General features: G+C 46.0%; 1 protein-coding gene across 7 annotated transcripts in view; it reads left to right on the top strand.

Annotated features, from left to right (window-relative positions):
- Positions 1–27,207, top strand: part of syne3 (spectrin repeat containing, nuclear envelope family member 3) — a 227,240-nt gene that overhangs the window by 97,495 nt on the left and 102,538 nt on the right. For all 7 annotated transcript variants that reach the window (XM_068038411.1, XM_068038416.1, XM_068038415.1 and 4 more), the window contains exon 7: positions 8,246–8,382. In XM_068038411.1, coding sequence (XP_067894512.1) covers positions 8,246–8,382 — 137 coding nt within the window. The remainder of the gene's footprint in view (positions 1–8,245; positions 8,383–27,207) is intronic.

The following is a 27,207-nucleotide window of genomic DNA, read 5'->3' as shown; positions in this document are numbered from 1 at the left end:
CTCTGCCTATCACTTCTTATTCCCTTACTGTCTTTTGTTCTTGTCTTTGATCCCCCTCCTCTGACTCCTTGCAAAGGTTCCCATCCCCCTGCCATTTCAGTTCAAACTAGCCCCAACCACTCTAGTAAATACTCCCCCTAGGACATCAGTCCCGGTTCAGCCCAGGTGTAACCCGTCCAATTTGTACTCGTCCCACCTCCCCCAGAACCGGTCCCAATGCCCCAGGAATCTAAAACCATCCCCCTCACACCATCTCTTCAGCAATGTATGCATCTGATGTATCCTGCTATTTCTACTCTGACTAGCACGTGGCTAGGATACCTGGAATGAGCGGGTTGTCTTATGAGGAAAGGTTGGACAGACTGGGCTTGTTCAGACTGGGCTTGTTTTCACTGGAGTTTAGAAGAGTGAGGGGAGACTTGATTGAAGTATATAAGATCCTGAACAAGGTTGGTTGTGGAAAGAATGTTTCCTGTTGTGGGTGAGTCAAGAACTGGGGTGGGGGGACTGTTTTAAAATTAGGTGTCGCCCTTTTAGGACAGATAAGAATTTTTTTCTCTGAGGGTTGTGCAACTTTGGAACTCTCTGCTTCAGAAGGTGTTGGAGGCAGGTTCTTTGGATATTTTTAATGCGGAGGTAGATAGATTCTTGTTAGGCAAGGGAATCAAAGGTTATTGGGGTAGATGGGAGTGTGAAATTCGAAATATTAACAGATCATCCATGATCTTATTGAATGGCGGAGTAGGCTAGAGGGGCCAAATGGCTTACTCCTAATATTTATGTTTGTATTTCCATGATATCACCAAGACCGCCTATTTCCATCTCCACAACATCTCCACACTCTGCCTCTGTCTTTGCCCATCTGCTGCTGAAACCCTTTTGTTCCCTCTGGACTCAACTATTGACTCAACCTGGGTTCAATTCCGGGTACTGCCTGTGTGGAGTTTGCAAGTTCTCCCTGTGTCTGCGTGGGTTTTCGCCGGGTGCTCCAGTTTCTTCCCACATCCAAAAGACTTGCAGGTGATGGGTAAATTGGCCATTGTAAATTGCCCCTGGTATAGGGAGGTGATAGGGAATATGGGATTACTGTAGGGTTAGTATAAATGGGTGGTTGTTGGTCGGCACAGACTCGGTGGGCCGAAGGGCCTGTTTCAGTGCTGTATCTCTAAATAAAAAAAAATAAATAAATATTCCAACTCACTTCTGGCCAGCCTTCCACATTCTACCCTTTGTAAGCTTTATGTCATCGAATTCTTTGCTGTCCACGTCCTAACTCTTACCAAGTCCTGTTAACCCTTCAATCCTGTGTTTGCAGACCTACGTTGGCTCCCGATCCAGGACTTCCTTGATTTTAAAATTCTCATCCTTGTGGTTGAGGCTGAGATCATCCAGTCTTTTAGGAACATAGGAACTGCTGAACGATAAAAGGCCAAGGTCCGTCTATTTCACCTCCTTTCATCCTCGCAGTCGCATGATAGATCAGCAGTGGAGTTATTCACTATAGTGGAATCAGTCTCTGCCAATGAGCTTTCAACAAATCCAAGTAGGAGTTGAGGAAAACCCCCAGTGGTTTTGGGAACTCACCTGTTCCTCCTGAGCATGCTATACTCACCACGCATCAAGACTCAAATTACTCGTATTCTAGAGCCCAAAATAGAACACAAGAAATAGGAGCAGGAGTAGACCACATGATGACTGATCTTTTATGATTCAATTCCACTTTCACACCTGCACACCATATCCCTTGATTCCCTGAGAGACTAAAAATCTGTCTATCCCAGCCTTAACTATATTCAGTGATGGAGCATCCACAACCCTCTGGGGTGCAGAGAATTCCGAAGATTCACAACCCTTTGAATGAAGTAATTTCTCCTCTTATCGGCCCTTCATCCTGAAACTGTTGCCCCGTGTTTTAATCTTTTAGTGTCTACCATATCCAACCCTTTCAGAATCTTGCAGATGCTGCCAGACCTCCTGAGTATTTCCAGCATTTCTTGTTTTTATTTCAGATTTCCAGCATCCGCAGTATTTTGCTTTTATTCCCTTCAGAATCTTGTATGTTTCAATGAGATCACCCCTCATTCTTCTAAACTCCAGAGAATACAGGCCTAATTTACTTCGCCTCTCATCACAGGACAACCGCCTCATCCCAGGGACCTTTTTCTGTACTGCCTCCAATGCAAGTATATCCTTTCTTCAATGTGGAAACCAAAACTGCACACAGTACTCCAGATGTGGTCTCACCAAAACCCTGTACAATTGTAGCAAGACTTCCTTATTCCTGTACTCCAATCTTTTTGCAGTAAAGGCTAACCGCCTCAAGAAAACGAACATCATGGGACAGGACGTCAGAAATGCTCCATCCATCAATATTGGCGACCACGCTCTGGAAGTGGTTGAAGAGTTCACCTACCTAGTCTCAACTATCACCAGTAACCTGTCTCTAGATGCAGAAATCAACAAGCGCATGGGAAAGGCTTCCACTGCTATGTCCAGACTGGCCAAGAGAGTGTGGGAAAATGGCGCACTGACACGGAACACAAAAGTCCGAGTGTATCAAGCCTGTGTCCTCAGTACCTTGCTCTATGGCAGCGAGGCCTGGACAACGTATGTCAGCCAAGAGCGACGTCTCAACTCATTCCATCTTCGCTGCCTCCGGAAAATCCTTGGCATCAGGTGGCAGGACCGTATCTCCAACACAGAAATCCTCGAGGCAGCCAACATCCCCAGCATAGAAGGGTAGCAGGGAAAATCCAGGTAATTATAGACCGGTGAGCCTGACGTCAGTGGTAGGGAAGCTGCTGGAGAAGATACTGAGGGATAGATGTTTGATTACTCCAGGTCAAGTCGGCATAAGGAGGGAGGAAGTGTTGGGTATTCTAAAAGGCGTAAAGGTAGACAAGTCCCCAGGTCCGGATGGGATGTATCCCAGGTTACTGAGAGAGGAAATAGCTGGGGCCTTAACAGATATCTTTGCAGCATCCTTAAACACGGGTGAGGTCCCGGAGGACTGGAGAATTGCTAATGTTGTCCCCTTGTTTAAGAAGGGTAGCAGGGATAATCCAGGTAATTATAGACCGGTGAGCCTGACGTCAGTGGTAGGGAAGCTGCTGGAGAAGATACTGAGGGATAGGATCTATTCCCATTTGGAAGAAAATGGGCTTATCAGTGATAGGCAACATGGTTTTGTGCAGGGAAGGTCATGTCTTACCAACTTAATAGAATTCTTTGAGGAAGTGACAAAGTTGATTGATGAGGGAAGGGCTGTAGATGTCATATACATGGACTTCAGTAAGGCGTTTGATAAGGTTACCCATGGTAGGCTGATGGAGAAAGTGAAATCGCATGGGATCCAGGGTGTACTAGCTAGATGGATAAAGAACTGGCTGGGCAACAGGAGACAGAGAGTAGTAGTGGAAGGGAGGTGCTCAAAATGGAGACGTGTGACCAGTGGTGTTCCACAGGGATCCGTGCTGGGACCACTGTTGTTTGTGATATACATAAATGATTTGGAGGAAAGTATAGGTGGTCTGAGTAGCAAGTTTGCAGAAGACACTAAGATTGGTGGAGTAGCAGATAATGAAGGGGACTGTCAGAGAATACAGCAGAATATAGATAGATTGGAGAGTTGGGCAGAGAAATGGCAGATGGAGTTCAATCAAGGCAAATGCGAGGTGATGCATTTTGGAAGATCCAATTGAAGAGTGAACTATACAGTAAATGGAAAAGTCCTGGGGAAAATTGATGTACAGAGAGATTTGGGTGTTCAGGTCCATTGTTCCCTGAAGGTGGCAACGCAGGTCAATAGAGTGGTCAAGAAGGCATACGGCATGCTTTCCTTCATCGGACGGGGTATTGAGTACAAGAGTTGGCAGGTCATGTTACAGTTGTATAAGACTTTGGTTCGGCCACATTTGGAATACTGCGTGCAGTTCTGGTCGCCACATTACCAAAAGGATGTAGATGCTTTGGAGAGGGTGCAGAGGAGGTTCACCAGGATGTTGCGTGGTATGGAGGGCGCTAGCTATGAAGAGAGGTTGAGTAGATTAGGATTATTTTCATTAGAAAGACGGAGGTTGAGGGGGGACCTGATTGAGGTGTACAAAATCATGAGAGGTATAGACAGGCTGGATAGCAAGAAGCTTTTTCCAGAGTGGGGGATTCAATTACTAGGGGTCACGAGTTCAAAGTGAGAGGGGAAAAGTTTAGGGGGGATATGCGTGGAAAGTTCTTTACGCAGAGGGTGGTGGGTGCCTGGAACACGTTGCCAGCGGAGGTGGTAGACGCGGGCACGATAGCGTCTTTTAAGATGTATCTAGACAGATACATGAATGGGCAGGAAGCAAGGAGATACAGACCCTCAGAAAATAGGCGACATGTTTAGATAGAGGATCTGGATCGGCGAAGGCTTGGAGGGCCGAAGGGCCTGTTCCTGTGCTGTAATTTTCTTTGTTCTTATATACACCCTACTGAGCCAGCGGCGCTTGAGATGGCTTGGCCATGTGAGCCACATGGAAGATGGCAGGATCCCCAAGGACATATTGTACAGCGAGCTCGTCACTGGTATCAGACCCAGCGGCCGTCCGTGTCTCCGCTTTAAAGGAGTCTGCAAACGCGACATGAAGTCCTGTGACATTGATCACGTCGTGTGAGTCAGTTGCCAGCGATCGCCAGAGCTGGCGGGCAGCCTTAAAGGCGGGGCTAAAGTGTGGCGAGTCGAAGAGACTTAGCAGTTGGCAGGAAAAAAGACAGAAGCGGAAGGGGAGAGCCAACTGCGTAACAGCCCCAAAAACCAATCTTATCTGTAGCACCTGTGGAAGAGTCTCACTCTCGAATTAGCCTTTATCGCTACTCCAGGCGCTGCTTCACAAACCACTGACCACCTCCAGGCACTTACCCATTGTCTCCCGAGACGAGGAGGCCAAAGAAGAATTGCTTGCTGTACCTGCATGTTAACTTTCTGTGTTCCTTGCACAAGCACATCAGAGTTTCTTTGAACATGGACACTTTGAAGTTACAGACCTTTTAGAAATATATTTTGCTTTTCTATTCTTACAACCAAATTAAATAACTTCATACTTCCCTACATTATACTCCATCTGCTATCTTGTTGCCCACTCACTTAACCTGTCTATATCTCTTTGCAGCCTCTCTGTGTCCTCCCCACATGTTGTCCTACCGGCTCCCAATATTGATCCCCAAGATCCTGGACCGTTAGTACTGATCCTGAGTGGGATCACTGCTATTTCTTCCATTATGCATGAACGTACAAAGCAGAAGAGTTAGGAATGTACAAGAAATAAAGTGGGTGTACACGAACCTCAAATGTGTGGAAGGAAGAGGTCCAGCTGTTGCATGTAGTTTAGAAAGGCATTGACAGAGATAGCATTGATCATCATTTAAATCATCATTAGAAAGGAATGGACTGTCAGCATGGACTTGTTAAGGGGAAGGTTGTGACTGCTTGTAAATGAGAGGTGATTTCATTGAAATGTAGAAAATTCTTAGAGGGCTTGATAGGCTAGATGCTGAGAAGCTGCTACCCTTGGCTGGAAGCCTAGAACTAGGCGGCATAGTCTCAGGACAAGGGGTTGGCTATTTAGATGGGAAATTGTCCAATGGCGGAGCAGGATCAAAGGGCTGAATGGCCTACTCCTGCTCCTAAGTTCTATGTTCCTGTGATATTTCTTCACTCAGAGGGTTGTGAATGTTTGTAATTCTCTGCCCAGAGAGCTGTGGATGCTCAGTTGTTTCGTATATTCAAGACAAATTGATAGATTTTCGGACACAAGGCAGATCAAGGGATACAGGGATTGGGTGGGAAATTTGATTAGAGGTGGAAGATCATCCATGATCTTATTGAATGGTGGAGCAGGCTCAAGGAGCCAAATGGCCTACTGCAGCTCCTATTTCTTATGTTCTGACTAACTTGATTGAATTAAGTTTGAGGAGGTAATAAGGAGGGTTGAAGAGGGTGCCACAATTAATGTAGTCTACGTGGAATTTAGCAAGGCTTTTGACAAGGTCCCACATGGCAGACGAATCCCATAGATACAAGGGCAAGTGACAAGTCGCATCCAAAATTGGCTCAGTGGCAGGAAGTGAAAGGTGATGCTTGGTTGCTTTTGTGACTGGAAGGCTTTTCCAGTAGGGTTCTGTAGGGCTTGGTACTGGGTTCCTTGCTTTTCATAGTATATATCAATGATTTGGATATAATGTAGCATAATTAAGAAGGTTTCAGATGATACAAGAATTGGGTGTGTGGTTGATAATGAAGAAAACTGTAGACTGCAGGAAGATATCAATGGACTGGTCAGTGAAAAATGGAATTTAATCCAGAGAATTGTGAGGTAATACATTTGGTGAAGGCTAACAAGGCAAGTAAATGCACAAATAATGGTCGGATACTGGGAAGTTTAGAGGAGCAGAGGGACCTTGGATGCATGTCCACAGATACCTGAAGGTAACAAGACAGGTAGATAGGTGGTCAAGAAAGCGTACAGGATACTTCCCTTTATTAGCTGGGGCATAGCATTTAAGAACAAGGAGGTTATGCTAGAACTGTACAAAACGCAAGTTAAGCCCCAGTTAGAGTACTGCATACAGTTCTGGCCACCATAATAAATTGACCATAGTATAGGTAGGTGGTAGGGGAATTGAGGGAAGGTGGGGATGTGAGAGGGTAATGGGATTAATGTAGGATTAGTATAAATGGGTGGTTGATGGTCAGCACAGACTCGGTGGGCCGACGGGCCTGTTTCAGTGCTGTATCTCTAAAATAAATTTTTTTTAAAAAAAATCAATAGAATTCAGGAGAAACATGTTCGACTAAACAAGAAGTACCAACTAGCCAATAATGAAACACCATGAATGAAAAAAGAGATGAGGCAAAGTTGAAACTGAAGGAAAAGGCATAATCTAAGAACATAGACAAAAAAGAAGAAAAGCAATTGTGGAGACAAAGAGGAACTAAAATTAAATTATCGAAGAAAATAGTAACAGTGAGGGGTAAAGTGTGAGTAAAGGATTGAGACCATTGTCAATGACAAAATTAATTCTCACCTGGAGAAGCATGGATCAATAAGGGACAGCCAATATCGATTTGCTAAAGGCAAATCGTAAATGACTAACCTGATTGAATTCTTTGAAGTTGCAGAGAGGGTTAAAGTAATAATGCAATAGGTATTGCATATATGGACTTTAATAAAACATTTGACAAAGTACCTCAGTAGACTTATTTGGTGAGCAGAAGTGCATGGGATTAAAAGAATGGTGGTAACTTGGGTATGTAATTGGTGAAGGAAAAGGAGGCAGAGAGTAGTGGTGAGTGGGTGTTTCTGACTTCATGGAAGTGTGAAAGCATTGAAATAAAATCATACAATAGTACTGCAAAAGGAGGCCATACGGCTCATCGAGTCTGTGCTGGCTCTTTCGAAGATCAATCCAGTTAGTCTCAATCCCCTGCTTTTTCCCTATATCCCTGCAATCCTTTCTCCTTCAAATATTTATCCAGTTGCCTTTTGAAAGCGATGAGTGAAATTGTTTCCACTGCCCTATCAGGTAGTGCATTCCAATTTCTAACCAGTCATTGGCTAAAAAAGTTTTACCTCATGTCGCCTCTGGTCCCTCTGGCTTTTGTACTCTATGCCTCTATTTACAAAGCCCAGGATTCCATATGATTTATTAACTGCTTTGTTGTAGTGGCGTTCCCCCGGTACATATACATATAAAAAGTAAATGACCTGAACTTGGATATTGTGAGTACATTTTCAAAATTTGGAGATGACACAAAACTTGCCAACATATTAGTGAGCAGGACAGTACGACACTTCAGGAGGAGGGAGAACTAGAGGGAAAGTGAAGAGATCTTTTTCACAGAGTTAAGCTCTGGAATGCACTAGTTAATGAGTGGTAAAATCAGATTCCATAGGAACTTTCAAAAAGCGATTGGACATGTACTTGAAGAGGACCAATTCACAGGATTATGGGGAAAAAGCTGGCATGTGGGACTAAATTGGACATTCTGCATCTTACAAAAGTCTGTTAATCATTGCTGCTTGCCAAACCTCCCACTAATGTTCCAGCCACAATTTTGAAGAGTGTTCCCTGTGCTGAAGTCCAAATCAGCAAAATATATATACAGAACAAAAGTGGGGCCCTGCACTGAACCATGGACTACACCACCCCAACCCTTCTCCAATCTCAGCCACAGTTTTTACCTAACTCTTCTTCCTTTATGACCTAGATGGCCAGGTCTTCAATTTTAGCAGAGGAGCCAAGAGTGGAAGAGTTGCAGCTGAAACTGAAAGAACTTTGCAGATTCTCACAGAATGAAGAGCTGCTCTCTGTCAAAGTCCTGAATGCCATTCGAGAGTATAAAAGGTAAAGGTGTACTTTAGTCCTAAATGTTGAACATACAAATACACTGCTGTTTGGTGAATGTCCATGGTGCCTGTGTGGCTGTCTGAAGGAGCTATTCACTTCATTCCATTTCCCTGCGTTTTCCACAAATCCCCTTTGATTTTTGATTTTTCAGATATTTATCCACTTCCCTGTTTCAAAGCTACTGTGGGTAGGGGGAGGGAGTGGAAATCCATGTCACAACGTCCCTCAGTGTTAAATAAGTTCTCCTCAGCAGTTGCTTTATTCTGTATGGTGATAAATTTGTGTCTTATAATTAACTTTGCCTAGCAGTGGCATTAGTTTTTGGCTATTTCTATGTTGTAAAAACCTTTCATAATAAATTTTCACTTACGATTAAAGACTGTCATGGCAAGTGACTTCTCAGTGAATCTCTCCTGCACGCTTTCCATAGCCTGGACGTTCCTCCTGAAGTAAGGCATCCAAACTGAACATTTGATTCCAACAGTGACGTAACTATTTGTATTGTTTTAGTGTTGGCTTTTTTCTGTAGTACTCTGTGCTCCAAATTATGAAGTCTTAGATCCTATGTACCTTTTATTTAACAACTTTATTCACTTATTCCCTCAGATTTAAAGATTTGTAAGGATTTATTAATTAGAGGTAGAAATGTCAGTTAGAGGGGTAAAGTGCTTCACCTGTGAGATGTGGGAGGTCCGTGACGCTTCCAGCGTTCCAGATGACTACATCTGCAGGAAGTGTACCCAATTGCAGCTCCTCACAGACCGCATGGATTGGTTGGAGCAGCAATTGGATGCACTTAGGAGCATGCAGGTGGCGGAAAGCATCATAGACAGGAATTTTAGAGAAGTGGTTACACCCAAGGTGCAGGCAGATAGATGGGTGACTGCTAGAAGGGGCAGGCAGTCAGTGCAGGAATCCCCTGTGGCCATCCCCCTCTCTAACAAGTATACCGTTTTGGATACTGTTGGGGGGGATGGCCTATCAGGGGAAAACAGCAGCCAGAGCAGTGGCACCACGGCTGGCACTGTTGTTCAGCAGGGAGGGACAAAGTGCAGAAGAGCAATAGTTATCGGGGACTCTATAGTCAGGGGCACAGATAGGCGCTTCTGTGGACGTGAAAGAGACTCCAGGATGGTATGTTGCCTTCCTGGTGCCAGGGTCAAGGATGTCTCTCAACGGGCAGGGGGCATTCTGAAGGGGGAGGGTGAACAGCCAGAGGTTGTGGTACACATCAGTACCAACGACATAGGCAGGAAGAGTGATGAGGTCCTGCAGGGGGAGTTCAGGGAGTTGGGTAGTAAGTTTAAAAAAACAGGACCTCCAGGGTTGTAATCTCGGGATTACTCCCTGTGCCACGTCCAGTGAGGCTAGAAATAGGAAGATAAGCTTGTGAAAATCAGGAACAAAGTGAAAAACGGAAGGTAACTGGTCGGGGGTGGGAAGAAAATGGAAGGTCTCGGGCCAGGTCAGGCTTGGGCCGGGGTTTTTTTTTTGCAGACCTGAACGAGCCTTTACTCAGGATAAGGGGCAGGCCATTTAAGACTGAGATGAGGAGGAATTTCATTACTCAGAGGGTGGTGAATCTATGGAATTCTCTACCCCAGAGGGCTGTGGAAGCTCAATCATTGAGCATGTTCAAGGCAGAAATCGATAGATATCTGAATACTAACATCAAGGGATATGGGGATAGTGGGGAAAATGGCGTAGAGGTAGATGATCAGCCATGATTTGTTCGAATGGCGGAGCAAGCTTGACAGGCCTCCTGCTCCTATTTCCTATGATCCTATGACAAGTCACTCAGTTGTACTAAACAGCGACAAAGTTAAGAAGGAATACAAACAGATGGACCACCTGGCTTTGACTTGGGCACCAGAAGCAACAACGATACACCCAATCCTGAAAAGTCCTCCTTACTAACATCTGGGGTCTTGTGCCAAAGTTAGGAAAGCAGTCCCACAGACTATAGTCTGATATAGCCATACGCACCAATTATATCTTAGCCAATGGCCCGGCACCACCATTACTGTCCCTGGGTATGTCCTGTCCCAGTGCCAGGACAGACCAAGTAGAGTCAGCAGCACAATGATATACAGTCAAGAGGGAGTCACCCTGGGAGTCCTCAACATTGACTCCGGACCCCATGACGTCTCATGGCATCAGGTCGAGCATGGGCAAGGAAACCTCCTGCTAATTACCACCTACTGCCCCCCCACTCCCCCTTTAGCTGATGAATCAGTCCTGCTCCATGTTCAACACCACTTGGAGGATGCACTGAGGGTAGCAAGGGCACAGAATGTACTCTGGGTGGGAGACTTCGATGCCCATCACCAATAGTGGCTCGGTAGCACCACTACTGCCTGAGCTGGCTGACTCCTGAAGGACATATCTGCCAGGCTGGGTCTGCGGCAGGTGGTGAGGGAACCAACAAATTTGGGCGGCGCAGTGGTTAGCACCGCAGCCTGACAGCTCCAGCGACCCGGGCTCAGTTCTGGGTACTGTCTGTGCGGAGTTTGCAAGTTCTCCCTGTGACTGCGTGTGTTTCCGCCGGGTGCTCCGGTTTCCTCCCACAGCCAAAGACTTGCAGGTTGATAGGTAAATTGGCCATTGTAAATTGCCCGTCGTGTAGGTAGGTGGTAGGAGAATGGTAGGGAATATGGGATTAATGTAGGATTAGTATAAATGGGCGGTTGTTGGTTGGCACAGACTCGGTGGGCCGAAGGGCCTGTTTCAGTGCTGTATCTCTAAATAAATAAATAAAGAGGGAAAAACCCACTAGATCTTGTCCTCACCAATCTACCTGTTGCACATGTCCGGGATAGTATGGTAGGCGTGACAACCGCACAATCCTTGTGAAGATGCAGTCTTGTCTTCACACTGAGCATACCCTTCGTCGTGTTGTGTGACATCAAGGGGTCCTGGCAAAACTGAAGTCGATGGGAATCAGGGAGGAAACTCTCCAATGGTTGGAGTCATACCTAACACAAAGGAAGATGGTTGTGTTGTTGGAGGCCAGTCACCAGGACACTGCTGCAGTAGTTCCTCAGGGTAGTGTTCTAGGCCCAGACATCTTTAGCTGTTTCATCAATGACCTTCCTTCCATCATAAGGTCAGAAGTGGGGATGTTCGCTGATGATTGCACAATGTTGCCTACCATTCGCAACTCCTCAGATACTGAAGCAGTCTGTGCCCATATGCAGCAAGACGGGGACAATATCCAGGCTTGGCATGATAAGTGGCGAGTAACATTTGTGCCCCAATGACGATCTCCAATGAGAAAGAATCCAACCATCTCTCCTTGCCATTCAGTGGCATTACGATTGCTGAATCCTCCACTACTAACATCCTGGGGGTTACCATCAACCAGAAACTGAACTGGAGCAGCCACATAAAGAGCAGGTCAGAGACTGTGAATTCTGAAGGAGTAACCCACCTCCTGACTCCCAAAGCCTGTCCATCATCTACAAGGCACAAGTCAGGATTGTGATGGAATACTCTGCTCTTGCCTGGATGGGTGCAACCAACAATACTCGAGGCTCAACACCATCCAGGACAAAGCAGCCTGCTTGATTGGCACCCATCCATCACCTTCAACATTCACTCCCTCTACCACTGACGCGCAGTGTGTACCATCTACAAGATGCACTGCAGCAATGCACCAAGCCTCCTTTGACAGCACCTTTTAAACCCATGACCTCTTCCACCTAGAAGGACAAGGGCAACAGACACGTGGAAACACCACCGCCTGCAAGTTCCTCTCCAAGTCACACACCATCCTGACTTGGAACTATATCGCCATTCCTTCACTGTCGCTGGGTCAAAATCTTAGAACTCCCTTCCTAACAGCACTGTGAGGGTACCCGAACCACATGGACTGCAGCGGTTCAAGAAGGCAGCACACCACCTTCTCAAAGGCAATTAGAGATGGGCAATAAATGCTGGCCAGCCAGCAACGCCCACATCCTGTGAAAGAATAAAAAAGCCTACATGACAGAAATAGCTCTTGGCCCACTCACATGATGTACAGTGATTGAAATGCAGAACCCAAACTGAATCATTATGAAAAATTGACTTTCTTGAAAAAAAATTGGACAATGTGCTGCAAAATGGCTGCCGAAGGTCAAACTGAAACAAAGGTGTGAAGTACCACATGGGCTATTGTCGGTCACCACAGGGAGGGGGCTCTGCGTCTCCCAACTCAGGCAACATATGAGGAATCTTTGACCTAAAAAAGTAGCTCTCTGGAGAGAGAGAGAGAGGAGGGATCAGAAAAAAACATGGAAAGTGTGAGAGCTGGAGAAATCCAGCAAAAGCCAAAAAGGAACCCTGCTGTGAGTTCAAAAACCTTAGTAACAAACACACTTGCGGCGGACAGTTGGGAGTTGAACCCACACCCCTCACTCTGTTCACCCATCTCTGCTACTTTTCCTTCTCCATGTCCACCAAGGCCCTGTGGCCCAGCATCTGAAGGGCCCTGATAAAATTCACAAATTACCATGATGCTCTATTGCATCCTTCTCCTCAACCTTAGAAAGGTTCCTGACTCTGGCAGAGGTGGCATCATAGAGAAGGTAAATGTCTTTATAGCTAACACTTAGTCCATGTGGTTTCCTGGACTGCTTTCCATCACCTCTTCTGCGATGTCCAACTGTGCTAGGACTGCTGTAGCTGGGCTCCACTGGGTTAGCCAAGTCCTTAAGAAGGCTGTTGTCAGACTGGAATTGCAGGAGGGAGAAGGTGAGAGAATAATCTACTTGACCTTTGTCTTACTTGTCGACCTGTCACAGATGGACCTATCTGTGATCACATTGGGTAGGAGTCATTACTGCACAATCCTCGTGAAAACCAAGTCCCGGTTTTTGAGGGCATTGTGTGTGCTAAGTGCATAGCTCAGGAACTGCCACCGGGTGGTGCTGTGCAGCAAGTCAAACACCATATCAGCATAGTCCACTCAGAGGGTGAGACTAGTAATTACCGTGCGATTCTCACTTGTTAAATACAGCAGCTTAGTCCACTCAGAGGGTGCGGCTAGTAATTACCGTGCGATTCTCACTTGTTAAATACAGCAGCTTAGTCCACTCAGAGGGTGCGGCTAGTAATTACCGTGCGATTCTCACTTGTTAAATACAGCAGCTTAGTCCACTCAGAGGGTGCGGCTAGTAATTACCGTGCGATTCTCACTTGTTAAATACAGCAGCATAGTCCACTCAGAGGGTGCGGCTAGTAATTACCGTGCGATTCTCACTTGTTAAATACAGCAGCTTAGTCCACTCAGAGGGTGCGGCTAGTAATTACCGTGCGATTCTCACTTGTTAAATACAGCAGCATAGTCCACTCAGAGGGTGCGGCTAGTAATTACCGTGCGATTCTCACTTGTTAAATACAGCAGCTTAGTCCACTCAGAGGGTGCGGCTAGTAATTACCGTGCGATTCTCACTTGTTAAATACAGCAGCTTAGTCCACTCAGAGGGTGCGGCTAGTAATTACCGTGCGATTCTCACTTGTTAAATACAGCAGCTTAGTCCACTCAGAGGGTGCGGCTAGTAATTACCGTGCGATTCTCACTTGTTAAATACAGCAGCATAGTCCACTCAGAGGGTGCGGCTAGTAATTACCGTGCGATTCTCACTTGTTAAATACAGCAGCTTAGTCCACTCAGAGGGTGCGGCTAGTAATTACCGTGCGATTCTCACTTGTTAAATACAGCAGCATAGTCCACTCAGAGGGTGCGGCTAGTAATTACCGTGCGATTCTCACTTGTTAAATACAGCAGCTTAGTCCACTCAGAGGGTGCGGCTAGTAATTACCGTGCGATTCTCACTTGTTAAATACAGCAGCTTAGTCCACTCAGAGGGTGAGACTAGTAATTACCGTGCGATTCTCACTTGTTAAATACAGCAGCTTAGTCCACTCAGAGGGTGCGGCTAGTAATTACCGTGCGATTCTCACTTGTTAAATACAGCAGCATAGTCCACTCAGAGGGTGCGGCTAGTAATTACCGTGCGATTCTCACTTGTTAAATACAGCAGCTTAGTCCACTCAGAGGGTGCGGCTAGTAATTACCGTGCGATTCTCACTTGTTAAATACAGCAGCTTAGTCCACTCAGAGGGTGAGACTAGTAATTACCGTGCGATTCTCACTTGTTAAATACAGCAGCTTAGTCCACTCAGAGGGTGCGGCTAGTAATTACCGTGCGATTCTCACTTGTTAAATACAGCAGCTTAGTCCACTCAGAGGGTGAGACTAGTAATTACCGTGCGATTCTCACTTGTTAAATACAGCAGCTTAGTCCACTCAGAGGGTGCGGCTAGTAATTACCGTGCGATTCTCACTTGTTAAATACAGCAGCATAGTCCACTCAGAGGGTGCGGCTAGTAATTACCGTGCGATTCTCACTTGTTAAATACAGCAGCTTAGTCCACTCAGAGGGTGCGGCTAGTAATTACCGTGCGATTCTCACTTGTTAAATACAGCAGCATAGTCCACTCAGAGGGTGCGGCTAGTAATTACCGTGCGATTCTCACTTGTTAAATACAGCAGCATAGTCCACTCAGAGGGTGCGGCTAGTAATTACCGTGCGATTCTCACTTGTTAAATACAGCAGCATAGTCCACTCAGAGGGTGCGGCTAGTAATTACCGTGCGATTCTCACTTGTTAAATACAGCAGCATAGTCCACTCAGAGGGTGCGGCTAGTAATTACCGTGCGATTCTCACTTGTTAAATACAGCAGCTTAGTCCACTCAGAGGGTGAGACTAGTAATTACCGTGCGATTCTCACTTGTTAAATACAGCAGCTTAGTCCACTCAGAGGGTGCGGCTAGTAATTACCGTGCGATTCTCACTTGTTAAATACAGCAGCATAGTCCACTCAGAGGGTGCGGCTAGTAATTACCGTGCGATTCTCACTTGTTAAATACAGCAGCATAGTCCACTCAGAGGGTGCGGCTAGTAATTACCGTGCGATTCTCACTTGTTAAATACAGCAGCTTAGTCCACTCAGAGGGTGCGGCTAGTAATTACCGTGCGATTCTCACTTGTTAAATACAGCAGCTTAGTCCACTCAGAGGGTGCGGCTAGTAATTACCGTGCGATTCTCACTTGTTAAATACAGCAGCTTAGTCCACTCAGAGGGTGCGGCTAGTAATTACCGTGCGATTCTCACTTGTTAAATACAGCAGCTTAGTCCACTCAGAGGGTGAGACTAGTAATTACCGTGCGATTCTCACTTGTTAAATACAGCAGCTTAGTCCACTCAGAGGGTGCGGCTAGTAATTACCGTGCGATTCTCACTTGTTAAATACAGCAGCATAGTCCACTCAGAGGGTGCGGCTAGTAATTACCGTGCGATTCTCACTTGTTAAATACAGCAGCTTAGTCCACTCAGAGGGTGCGGCTAGTAATTACCGTGCGATTCTCACTTGTTAAATACAGCAGCTTAGTCCACTCAGAGGGTGAGACTAGTAATTACCGTGCGATTCTCACTTGTTAAATACAGCAGCTTAGTCCACTCAGAGGGTGCGGCTAGTAATTACCGTGCGATTCTCACTTGTTAAATACAGCAGCTTAGTCCACTCAGAGGGTGAGACTAGTAATTACCGTGCGATTCTCACTTGTTAAATACAGCAGCTTAGTCCACTCAGAGGGTGCGGCTAGTAATTACCGTGCGATTCTCACTTGTTAAATACAGCAGCATAGTCCACTCAGAGGGTGCGGCTAGTAATTACCGTGCGATTCTCACTTGTTAAATACAGCAGCATAGTCCACTCAGAGGGTGCGGCTAGTAATTACCGTGCGATTCTCACTTGTTAAATACAGCAGCTTAGTCCACTCAGAGGGTGAGACTAGTAATTACCGTGCGATTCTCACTTGTTAAATACAGCAGCTTAGTCCACTCAGAGGGTGCGGCTAGTAATTACCGTGCGATTCTCACTTGTTAAATACAGCAGCATAGTCCACTCAGAGGGTGCGACTAGTAATTACCGTGCGATTCTCACTTGTTAAATACAGCAGCATAGTCCACTCAGAGGGTGCGGCTAGTAATTACCGTGCGATTCTCACTTGTTAAATACAGCAGCTTAGTCCACTCAGAGGGTGCGGCTAGTAATTACCGTGCGATTCTCACTTGTTAAATACAGCAGCTTAGTCCACTCAGAGGGTGCGGCTAGTAATTACCGTGCGATTCTCACTTGTTAAATACAGCAGCTTAGTCCACTCAGAGGGTGCGGCTAGTAATTACCGTGCGATTCTCACTTGTTAAATACAGCAGCTTAGTCCACTCAGAGGGTGCGGCTAGTAATTACCGTGCGATTCTCACTTGTTAAGTACAGCAGCATAGTCCACTCAGAGGGTGCGGCTAGTAATTACCGTGCGATTCTCACTTGTTAAATACAGCAGCTTAGTCCACTCAGAGGGTGCGGCTAGTAATTACCGTGCGATTCTCACTTGTTAAATACAGCAGCTTAGTCCACTCAGAGGGTGCGGCTAGTAATTACCGTGCGATTCTCACTTGTTAAATACAGCAGCATAGTCCACTCAGAGGGTGCGGCTAGTAATTACCGTGCGATTCTCACTTGTTAAATACAGCAGCTTAGTCCACTCAGAGGGTGCGGCTAGTAATTACCGTGCGATTCTCACTTGTTAAATACAGCAGCATAGTCCACTCAGAGGGTGCGGCTAGTAATTACCGTGCGATTCTCACTTGTTAAATACAGCAGCTTAGTCCACTCAGAGGGTGCGGCTAGTAATTACCGTGCGATTCTCACTTGTTAAATACAGCAGCTTAGTCCACTCAGAGGGTGAGACTAGTAATTACCGTGCGATTCTCACTTGTTAAATACAGCAGCTTAGTCCACTCAGAGGGTGCGGCTAGTAATTACCGTGCGATTCTCACTTGTTAAATACAGCAGCATAGTCCACTCAGAGGGTGCGGCTAGTAATTACCGTGCGATTCTCACTTGTTAAATACAGCAGCTTAGTCCACTCAGAGGGTGCGGCTAGTAATTACCGTGCGATTCTCACTTGTTAAATACAGCAGCTTAGTCCACTCAGAGGGTGAGACTAGTAATTACCGTGCGATTCTCACTTGTTAAATACAGCAGCTTAGTCCACTCAGAGGGTGCGGCTAGTAATTACCGTGCGATTCTCACTTGTTAAATACAGCAGCTTAGTCCACTCAGAGGGTGAGACTAGTAATTACCGTGCGATTCTCACTTGTTAAATACAGCAGCTTAGTCCACTCAGAGGGTGCGGCTAGTAATTACCGTGCGATTCTCACTTGTTAAATACAGCAGCATAGTCCACTCAGAGGGTGCGGCTAGTAATTACCGTGCGATTCTCACTTGTTAAATACAGCAGCTTAGTCCACTCAGAGGGTGCGGCTAGTAATTACCGTGCGATTCTCACTTGTTAAATACAGCAGCATAGTCCACTCAGAGGGTGCGGCTAGTAATTACCGTGCGATTCTCACTTGTTAAATACAGCAGCATAGTCCACTCAGAGGGTGCGGCTAGTAATTACCGTGCGATTCTCACTTGTTAAATACAGCAGCATAGTCCACTCAGAGGGTGCGGCTAGTAATTACCGTGCGATTCTCACTTGTTAAATACAGCAGCATAGTCCACTCAGAGGGTGCGGCTAGTAATTACCGTGCGATTCTCACTTGTTAAATACAGCAGCTTAGTCCACTCAGAGGGTGAGACTAGTAATTACCGTGCGATTCTCACTTGTTAAATACAGCAGCTTAGTCCACTCAGAGGGTGCGGCTAGTAATTACCGTGCGATTCTCACTTGTTAAATACAGCAGCATAGTCCACTCAGAGGGTGCGGCTAGTAATTACCGTGCGATTCTCACTTGTTAAATACAGCAGCATAGTCCACTCAGAGGGTGCGGCTAGTAATTACCGTGCGATTCTCACTTGTTAAATACAGCAGCTTAGTCCACTCAGAGGGTGCGGCTAGTAATTATCGTGCGATTCTCACTTGTTAAATACAGCAGCTTAGTCCACTCAGAGGGTGCGGCTAGTAATTACCGTGCGATTCTCACTTGTTAAATACAGCAGCTTAGTCCACTCAGAGGGTGCGGCTAGTAATTACCGTGCGATTCTCACTTGTTAAATACAGCAGCTTAGTCCACTCAGAGGGTGAGACTAGTAATTACCGTGCGATTCTCACTTGTTAAATACAGCAGCTTAGTCCACTCAGAGGGTGCGGCTAGTAATTACCGTGCGATTCTCACTTGTTAAATACAGCAGCATAGTCCACTCAGAGGGTGCGGCTAGTAATTACCGTGCGATTCTCACTTGTTAAATACAGCAGCTTAGTCCACTCAGAGGGTGCGGCTAGTAATTACCGTGCGATTCTCACTTGTTAAATACAGCAGCTTAGTCCACTCAGAGGGTGAGACTAGTAATTACCGTGCGATTCTCACTTGTTAAATACAGCAGCTTAGTCCACTCAGAGGGTGCGGCTAGTAATTACCGTGCGATTCTCACTTGTTAAATACAGCAGCTTAGTCCACTCAGAGGGTGAGACTAGTAATTACCGTGCGATTCTCACTTGTTAAATACAGCAGCTTAGTCCACTCAGAGGGTGCGGCTAGTAATTACCGTGCGATTCTCACTTGTTAAATACAGCAGCATAGTCCACTCAGAGGGTGCGGCTAGTAATTACCGTGCGATTCTCACTTGTTAAATACAGCAGCATAGTCCACTCAGAGGGTGCGGCTAGTAATTACCGTGCGATTCTCACTTGTTAAATACAGCAGCTTAGTCCACTCAGAGGGTGAGACTAGTAATTACCGTGCGATTCTCACTTGTTAAATACAGCAGCTTAGTCCACTCAGAGGGTGCGGCTAGTAATTACCGTGCGATTCTCACTTGTTAAATACAGCAGCATAGTCCACTCAGAGGGTGCGGCTAGTAATTACCGTGCGATTCTCACTTGTTAAATACAGCAGCATAGTCCACTCAGAGGGTGCGGCTAGTAATTACCGTGCGATTCTCACTTGTTAAATACAGCAGCTTAGTCCACTCAGAGGGTGCGGCTAGTAATTACCGTGCGATTCTCACTTGTTAAATACAGCAGCTTAGTCCACTCAGAGGGTGCGGCTAGTAATTACCGTGCGATTCTCACTTGTTAAATACAGCAGCTTAGTCCACTCAGAGGGTGCGGCTAGTAATTACCGTGCGATTCTCACTTGTTAAATACAGCAGCTTAGTCCACTCAGAGGGTGAGACTAGTAATTACCGTGCGATTCTCACTTGTTAAATACAGCAGCTTAGTCCACTCAGAGGGTGCGGCTAGTAATTACCGTGCGATTCTCACTTGTTAAATACAGCAGCATAGTCCACTCAGAGGGTGCGGCTAGTAATTACCGTGCGATTCTCACTTGTTAAATACAGCAGCTTAGTCCACTCAGAGGGTGCGGCTAGTAATTACCGTGCGATTCTCACTTGTTAAATACAGCAGCTTAGTCCACTCAGAGGGTGAGACTAGTAATTACCGTGCGATTCTCACTTGTTAAATACAGCAGCTTAGTCCACTCAGAGGGTGCGGCTAGTAATTACCGTGCGATTCTCACTTGTTAAATACAGCAGCTTAGTCCACTCAGAGGGTGAGACTAGTAATTACCGTGCGATTCTCACTTGTTAAATACAGCAGCTTAGTCCACTCAGAGGGTGCGGCTAGTAATTACCGTGCGATTCTCACTTGTTAAATACAGCAGCATAGTCCACTCAGAGGGTGCGGCTAGTAATTACCGTGCGATTCTCACTTGTTAAATACAGCAGCTTAGTCCACTCAGAGGGTGCGGCTAGTAATTACCGTGCGATTCTCACTTGTTAAATACAGCAGCATAGTCCACTCAGAGGGTGCGGCTAGTAATTACCGTGCGATTCTCACTTGTTAAATACAGCAGCATAGTCCACTCAGAGGGTGCGGCTAGGTTTACCGTGCGATTCTCACTTGTTAAATACAGCAGCATAGTCCACTCAGAGGGTGCGGCTAGTAATTACCGTGCGATTCTCACTTGTTAAATACAGCAGCATAGTCCACTCAGAGGGTGCGGCTAGTAATTACCGTGCGATTCTCACTTGTTAAATACAGCAGCATAGTCCACTCGGTGCGGCTAGTAATTACCGTGCGATTCTCACTTGTTAAATACAGCAGCTTAGTCCACTCAGAGGGTGCGGCTAGTAATTACCGTGCGATTCTCACTTGTTAAATACAGCAGCTTAGTCCACTCAGAGGGTGCGGCTAGTAATTACCGTGCGATTCTCACTTGTTAAATACAGCAGCTTAGTCCACTCAGAGGGTGCGGCTAGTAATTACCGTGCGATTCTCACTTGTTAAATACAGCAGCTTAGTCCACTCAGAGGGTGCGGCTAGTAATTACCGTGCGATTCTCACTTGTTAAATACAGCAGCATAGTCCACTCAGAGGGTGCGGCTAGTAATTACCGTGCGATTCTCACTTGTTAAATACAGCAGCTTAGTCCACTCAGAGGGTGCGGCTAGTAATTACCGTGCGATTCTCACTTGTTAAATACAGCAGCATAGTCCACTCAGGGTGAGACTAGTAATTACCGTGCGATTCTCACTTGTTAAATACAGCAGCATAGTCCACTCAGAGGGTGCGGCTAGTAATTACCGTGCGATTCTCACTTGTTAAATACAGCAGCTTAGTCCACTCAGAGGGTGCGGCTAGTAATTACCGTGCGATTCTCACTTGTTAAATACAGCAGCATAGTCCACTCAGAGGGTGCGGCTAGTAATTACCGTGCGATTCTCACTTGTTAAATACAGCAGCTTAGTCCACTCAGAGGGTGCGGCTAGTAATTACCGTGTGATTCTCACTTGTTAAATACAGCAGCGTAGTCCACTCAGAGGGTGCGGCTAGTAATTACCGTGCGATTCTCACTTGTTAAATACAGCAGCTTAGTCCACTCAGAGGGTGAGACTAGTAATTACCGTGCGATTCTCACTTGTTAAATACAGCAGCATAGTCCACTCAGAGGGTGCGGCTAGTAATTACCGTGCGATTCTCACTTGTTAAATACAGCAGCATAGTCCACTCAGAGGGTGCGGCTAGTAATTACCGTGCGATTCTCACTTGTTAAATACAGCAGCATAGTCCACTCAGAGGGTGCGGCTAGTAATTACCGTGCGATTCTCACTTGTTAAATACAGCAGCATAGTCCACTCAGAGGGTGCGGCTAGTAATTACCGTGCGATTCTCACTTGTTAAATACAGCAGCATAGTCCACTCAGAGGGTGCGGCTAGTAATTACCGTGCGATTCTCACTTGTTAAATACAGCAGCATAGTCCACTCAGAGGGTGCGGCTAGTAATTACCGTGCGATTCTCACTTGTTAAATACAGCAGCATAGTCCACTCAGAGGGTGCGGCTAGTAATTACCGTGCGATTCTCACTTGTTAAATACAGCAGCATAGTCCACTCAGAGGGTGCGGCTAGTAATTACCGTGCGATTCTCACTTGTTAAATACAGCAGCATAGTCCACTCAGAGGGTGCGGCTAGTAATTACCGTGCGATTCTCACTTGTTAAATACAGCAGCATAGTCCACTCAGAGGGTGCGGCTAGTAATTACCGTGCGATTCTCACTTGTTAAATACAGCAGCATAGTCCACTCAGAGGGTGCGGCTAGTAATTACCGTGCGATTCTCACTTGTTAAATACAGCAGCATAGTCCACTCAGAGGGTGCGGCTAGTAATTACCGTGCGATTCTCACTTGTTAAATACAGCAGCTTAGTCCACTCAGAGGGTGCGGCTAGTAATTACCGTGCGATTCTCACTTGTTAAATACAGCAGCTTAGTCCACTCAGAGGGTGCGGCTAGTAATTACCGTGCGATTCTCACTTGTTAAATACAGCAGCTTAGTCCACTCAGAGGGTGCGGCTAGTAATTACCGTGCGATTCTCACTTGTTAAATACAGCAGCTTAGTCCACTCAGAGGGTGCGGCTAGTAATTAACCGTGCGATTCTCACTTGTTAAATACAGCAGCATAGTCCACTCAGAGGGTGCGGCTAGTAATTACCGTGCGATTCTCACTTGTTAAATACAGCAGCATAGTCCACTCAGAGGGTGAGACTAGTAATTACCGTGCGATTCTCACTTGTTAAATACAGCAGCATAGTCCACTCAGAGGGTGCGGCTAGTAATTACCGTGCGATTCTCACTTGTTAAATACAGCAGCATAGTCCACTCAGAGGGTGCGGCTAGTAATTACCGTGCGATTCTCACTTGTTAAATACAGCAGCATAGTCCACTCAGAGGGTGAGACTAGTAATTACCGTGCGATTCTCACTTGTTAAATACAGCAGCATAGTCCACTCAGAGGGTGCGGCTAGTAATTACCGTGCGATTCTCACTTGTTAAATACAGCAGCATAGTCCACTCAGAGGGTGAGACTAGTAATTACCGTGCGATTCTCACTTGTTAAATACAGCAGCATAGTCCACTCAGAGGGTGCGGCTAGTAATTACCGTGCGATTCTCACTTGTTAAATACAGCAGCATAGTCCACTCAGAGGGTGAGACGAGTAATTACCGTGCGATTCCCACTTGTTAAATACAGCAGCTTAGTCCACTCAGAGGGTGCGGCTCGTAATTACCGTGCGATTCTCACTTGTTAAATACAGCAGCTTAGTCCACTCAGGGTGAGACTAGTAATTACCGTGCGATTCTCACTTGTTAAATACAGCAGCTTAGTCCACTCAGGGTGAGACTAGTAATTACCGTGCGATTCTCACTTGTTAAATACAGCAGCTTAGTCCACTCAGAGGGTGCGGCTAGTAATTACCGTGCGATTCTCACTTGTTAAATACAGCAGCTTAGTCCACTCAGAGGGTGCGGCTAGTAATTACCGTGCGATTCTCACTTGTTAAATACAGCAGCTTAGTCCACTCAGAGGGTGAGACTAGTAATTACCGTGCGATTCTCACTTGTTAAATACAGCAGCTTAGTCCACTCAGAGGGTGCGGCTAGTAATTACCGTGCGATTCTCACTTGTTAAATACAGCAGCTTAGTCCACTCAGAGGGTGCGGCTAGTAATTACCGTGCGATTCTCACTTGTTAAATACAGCAGCTTAGTCCACTCAGAGGGTGCGGCTAGTAATTACCGTGCGATTCTCACTTGTTAAATACAGCAGCATAGTCCACTCAGAGGGTGCGGCTAGTAATTACCGTGCGATTCTCACTTGTTAAATACAGCAGCTTAGTCCACTCAGAGGGTGCGGCTAGTAATTACCGTGCGATTCTCACTTGTTAAATACAGCAGCATAGTCCACTCAGGGTGAGACTAGTAATTACCGTGCGATTCTCACTTGTTAAATACAGCAGCATAGTCCACTCAGAGGGTGCGGCTAGTAATTACCGTGCGATTCTCACTTGTTAAATACAGCAGCTTAGTCCACTCAGAGGGTGCGGCTAGTAATTACCGTGCGATTCTCACTTGTTAAATACAGCAGCTTAGTCCACTCAGAGGGTGCGGCTAGTAATTACCGTGTGATTCTCACTTGTTAAATACAGCAGCTTAGTCCACTCAGAGGGTGCGGCTAGTAATTACCGTGCGATTCTCACTTGTTAAATACAGCAGCTTAGTCCACTCAGAGGGTGAGACTAGTAATTACCGTGCGATTCTCACTTGTTAAATACAGCAGCATAGTCCACTCAGAGGGTGCGGCTAGTAATTACCGTGCGATTCTCACTTGTTAAATACAGCAGCATAGTCCACTCAGAGGGTGCGGCTAGTAATTACCGTGCGATTCTCACTTGTTAAATACAGCAGCATAGTCCACTCAGAGGGTGCGGCTAGTAATTACCGTGCGATTCTCACTTGTTAAATACAGCAGCTTAGTCCACTCAGAGGGTGCGGCTAGTAATTACCGTGCGATTCTCACTTGTTAAATACAGCAGCTTAGTCCACTCAGAGGGTGCGGCTAGTAATTACCGTGCGATTCTCACTTGTTAAATACAGCAGCTTAGTCCACTCAGAGGGTGAGACTAGTAATTACCGTGCGATTCTCACTTGTTAAATACAGCAGCATAGTCCACTCAGAGGGTGCGGCTAGTAATTACCGTGCGATTCTCACTTGTTAAATACAGCAGCATAGTCCACTCAGAGGGTGCGGCTAGTAATTACCGTGCGATTCTCACTTGTTAAATACAGCAGCATAGTCCACTCAGAGGGTGCGGCTAGTAATTACCGTGCGATTCTCACTTGTTAAATACAGCAGCATAGTCCACTCAGAGGGTGCGGCTAGTAATTACCGTGCGATTCTCACTTGTTAAATACAGCAGCATAGTCCACTCAGAGGGTGCGGCTAGTAATTACCGTGCGATTCTCACTTGTTAAATACAGCAGCATAGTCCACTCAGAGGGTGCGGCTAGTAATTACCGTGCGATTCTCACTTGTTAAATACAGCAGCATAGTCCACTCAGAGGGTGCGGCTAGTAATTACCGTGCGATTCTCACTTGTTAAATACAGCAGCATAGTCCACTCAGAGGGTGCGGCTAGTAATTACCGTGCGATTCTCACTTGTTAAATACAGCAGCATAGTCCACTCAGAGGGTGCGGCTAGTAATTACCGTGCGATTCTCACTTGTTAAATACAGCAGCTTAGTCCACTCAGAGGGTGCGGCTAGTAATTACCGTGCGATTCTCACTTGTTAAATACAGCAGCTTAGTCCACTCAGAGGGTGCGGCTAGTAATTACCGTGCGATTCTCACTTGTTAAATACAGCAGCTTAGTCCACTCAGAGGGTGCGGCTAGTAATTACCGTGCGATTCTCACTTGTTAAATACAGCAGCTTAGTCCACTCAGAGGGTGCGGCTAGTAATTACCGTGCGATTCTCACTTGTTAAATACAGCAGCTTAGTCCACTCAGAGGGTGCGGCTAGTAATTACCGTGCGATTCTCACTTGTTAAATACAGCAGCATAGTCCACTCAGAGGGTGCGGCTAGTAATTACCGTGCGATTCTCACTTGTTAAATACAGCAGCATAGTCCACTCAGAGGGTGCGGCTAGTAATTACCGTGCGATTCTCACTTGTTAAATACAGCAGCTTAGTCCACTCAGAGGGTGCGGCTAGTAATTACCGTGCGATTCTCACTTGTTAAATACAGCAGCATAGTCCACTCAGAGGGTGCGGCTAGTAATTACCGTGCGATTCTCACTTGTTAAATACAGCAGCATAGTCCACTCAGAGGGTGAGACTAGTAATTACCGTGCGATTCTCACTTGTTAAATACAGCAGCATAGTCCACTCAGAGGGTGCGGCTAGTAATTACCGTGCGATTCTCACTTGTTAAATACAGCAGCATAGTCCACTCAGAGGGTGAGACTAGTAATTACCGTGCGATTCCCACTTGTTAAATACAGCAGCTTAGTCCACTCAGAGGGTGCGGCTCGTAATTACCGTGCGATTCTCACTTGTTAAATACAGCAGCTTAGTCCACTCAGGGTGAGACTAGTAATTACCGTGCGATTCTCACTTGTTAAATACAGCAGCTTAGTCCACTCAGGGTGAGACTAGTAATTACCGTGCGATTCTCACTTGTTAAATACAGCAGCTTAGTCCACTCAGAGGGTGCGGCTAGTAATTACCGTGCGATTCTCACTTGTTAAATACAGCAGCTTAGTCCACTCAGAGGGTGCGGCTAGTAATTACCGTGCGATTCTCACTTGTTAAATACAGCAGCTTAGTCCACTCAGAGGGTGAGACTAGTAATTACCGTGCGATTCTCACTTGTTAAATACAGCAGCTTAGTCCACTCAGAGGGTGAGACTAGTAATTACCGTGCGATTCTCACTTGTTAAATACAGCAGCATAGTCCACTCAGAGGGTGCGGCTAGTAATTACCGTGCGATTCTCACTTGTTAAATACAGCAGCAAAGTCCACTCAGAGGGTGAGACTAGTAATTACCGTGCGATTCTCTCTTGTTAAATACAGCAGCTTAGTCCACTCAGAGGGTGCGGCTAGTAATTACCGTGCGATTCTCACTTGTTAAATACAGCAGCTTAGTCCACTCAGAGGGTGAGACTAGTAATTACCGTGCGATTCTCACTTGTTAAATACCGCAGCATAGTCCACTCAGAGGGTGAGACTAGTAATTACCGTGCGATTCCAGGCCAGGCTGCAGTCCTTTCGAAAACAGTTGGAGTTTTCTTCCCCTTGGCTCTGTCACTCCTGTCTCTCTGAGACATGAGGCTTTCTCAGTCCTAGCCGGTTTATTCCAGCCTGATGTATGCAAATTATCCCAATGCCAGTGTGGCTATTTTAGATTTTCTGTTGAGTGTAATTGTTCAGTGAGGCTGCCCTTGTGCCAGAGAGAGAGAGAGAGACAAAAGTTTACCGATGTTTGAGACTTCCATTCTACTGTGATGCTACCAGCACTGAGACTCGTAGGGTAAGATTGAATCACATGGGCAGTCAGGGTAGCCTTACTGAGGCAGCAAGAAACAACAGGAAAACCCTTCAAAGCTCAATCTGGACCAGGGAACAGGGACGAATATAGAGTTACCCAGGCTTTAATTCCTGATTAATATTAGACACAAAAATTCCTTCTGAGAATTACCAGCTGCATGACTTTTGACTGGTGTGAGACATTTACTGGTGATATTTTGACATGCGCTCCTAATGTCAGTCGATGCAGGGCTGTCTGGCTCAGCTAAATACACCCAGCCCAACTGCCGCACAGTGTTCAAGATCATATCATCATTTACTTGTATCTCGTGCCCCACAGCCTGTGACACACACAGTAACTGTATTTTTAAAAAAAATGACTGCAGTGATATTC

Source organism: Heterodontus francisci, chromosome 9, assembly GCF_036365525.1.
Source record: "Heterodontus francisci isolate sHetFra1 chromosome 9, sHetFra1.hap1, whole genome shotgun sequence".
NCBI lineage: Eukaryota > Metazoa > Chordata > Chondrichthyes > Heterodontiformes > Heterodontidae > Heterodontus > Heterodontus francisci.
This window is presented reverse-complemented; position numbering and strand designations above follow the sequence as displayed.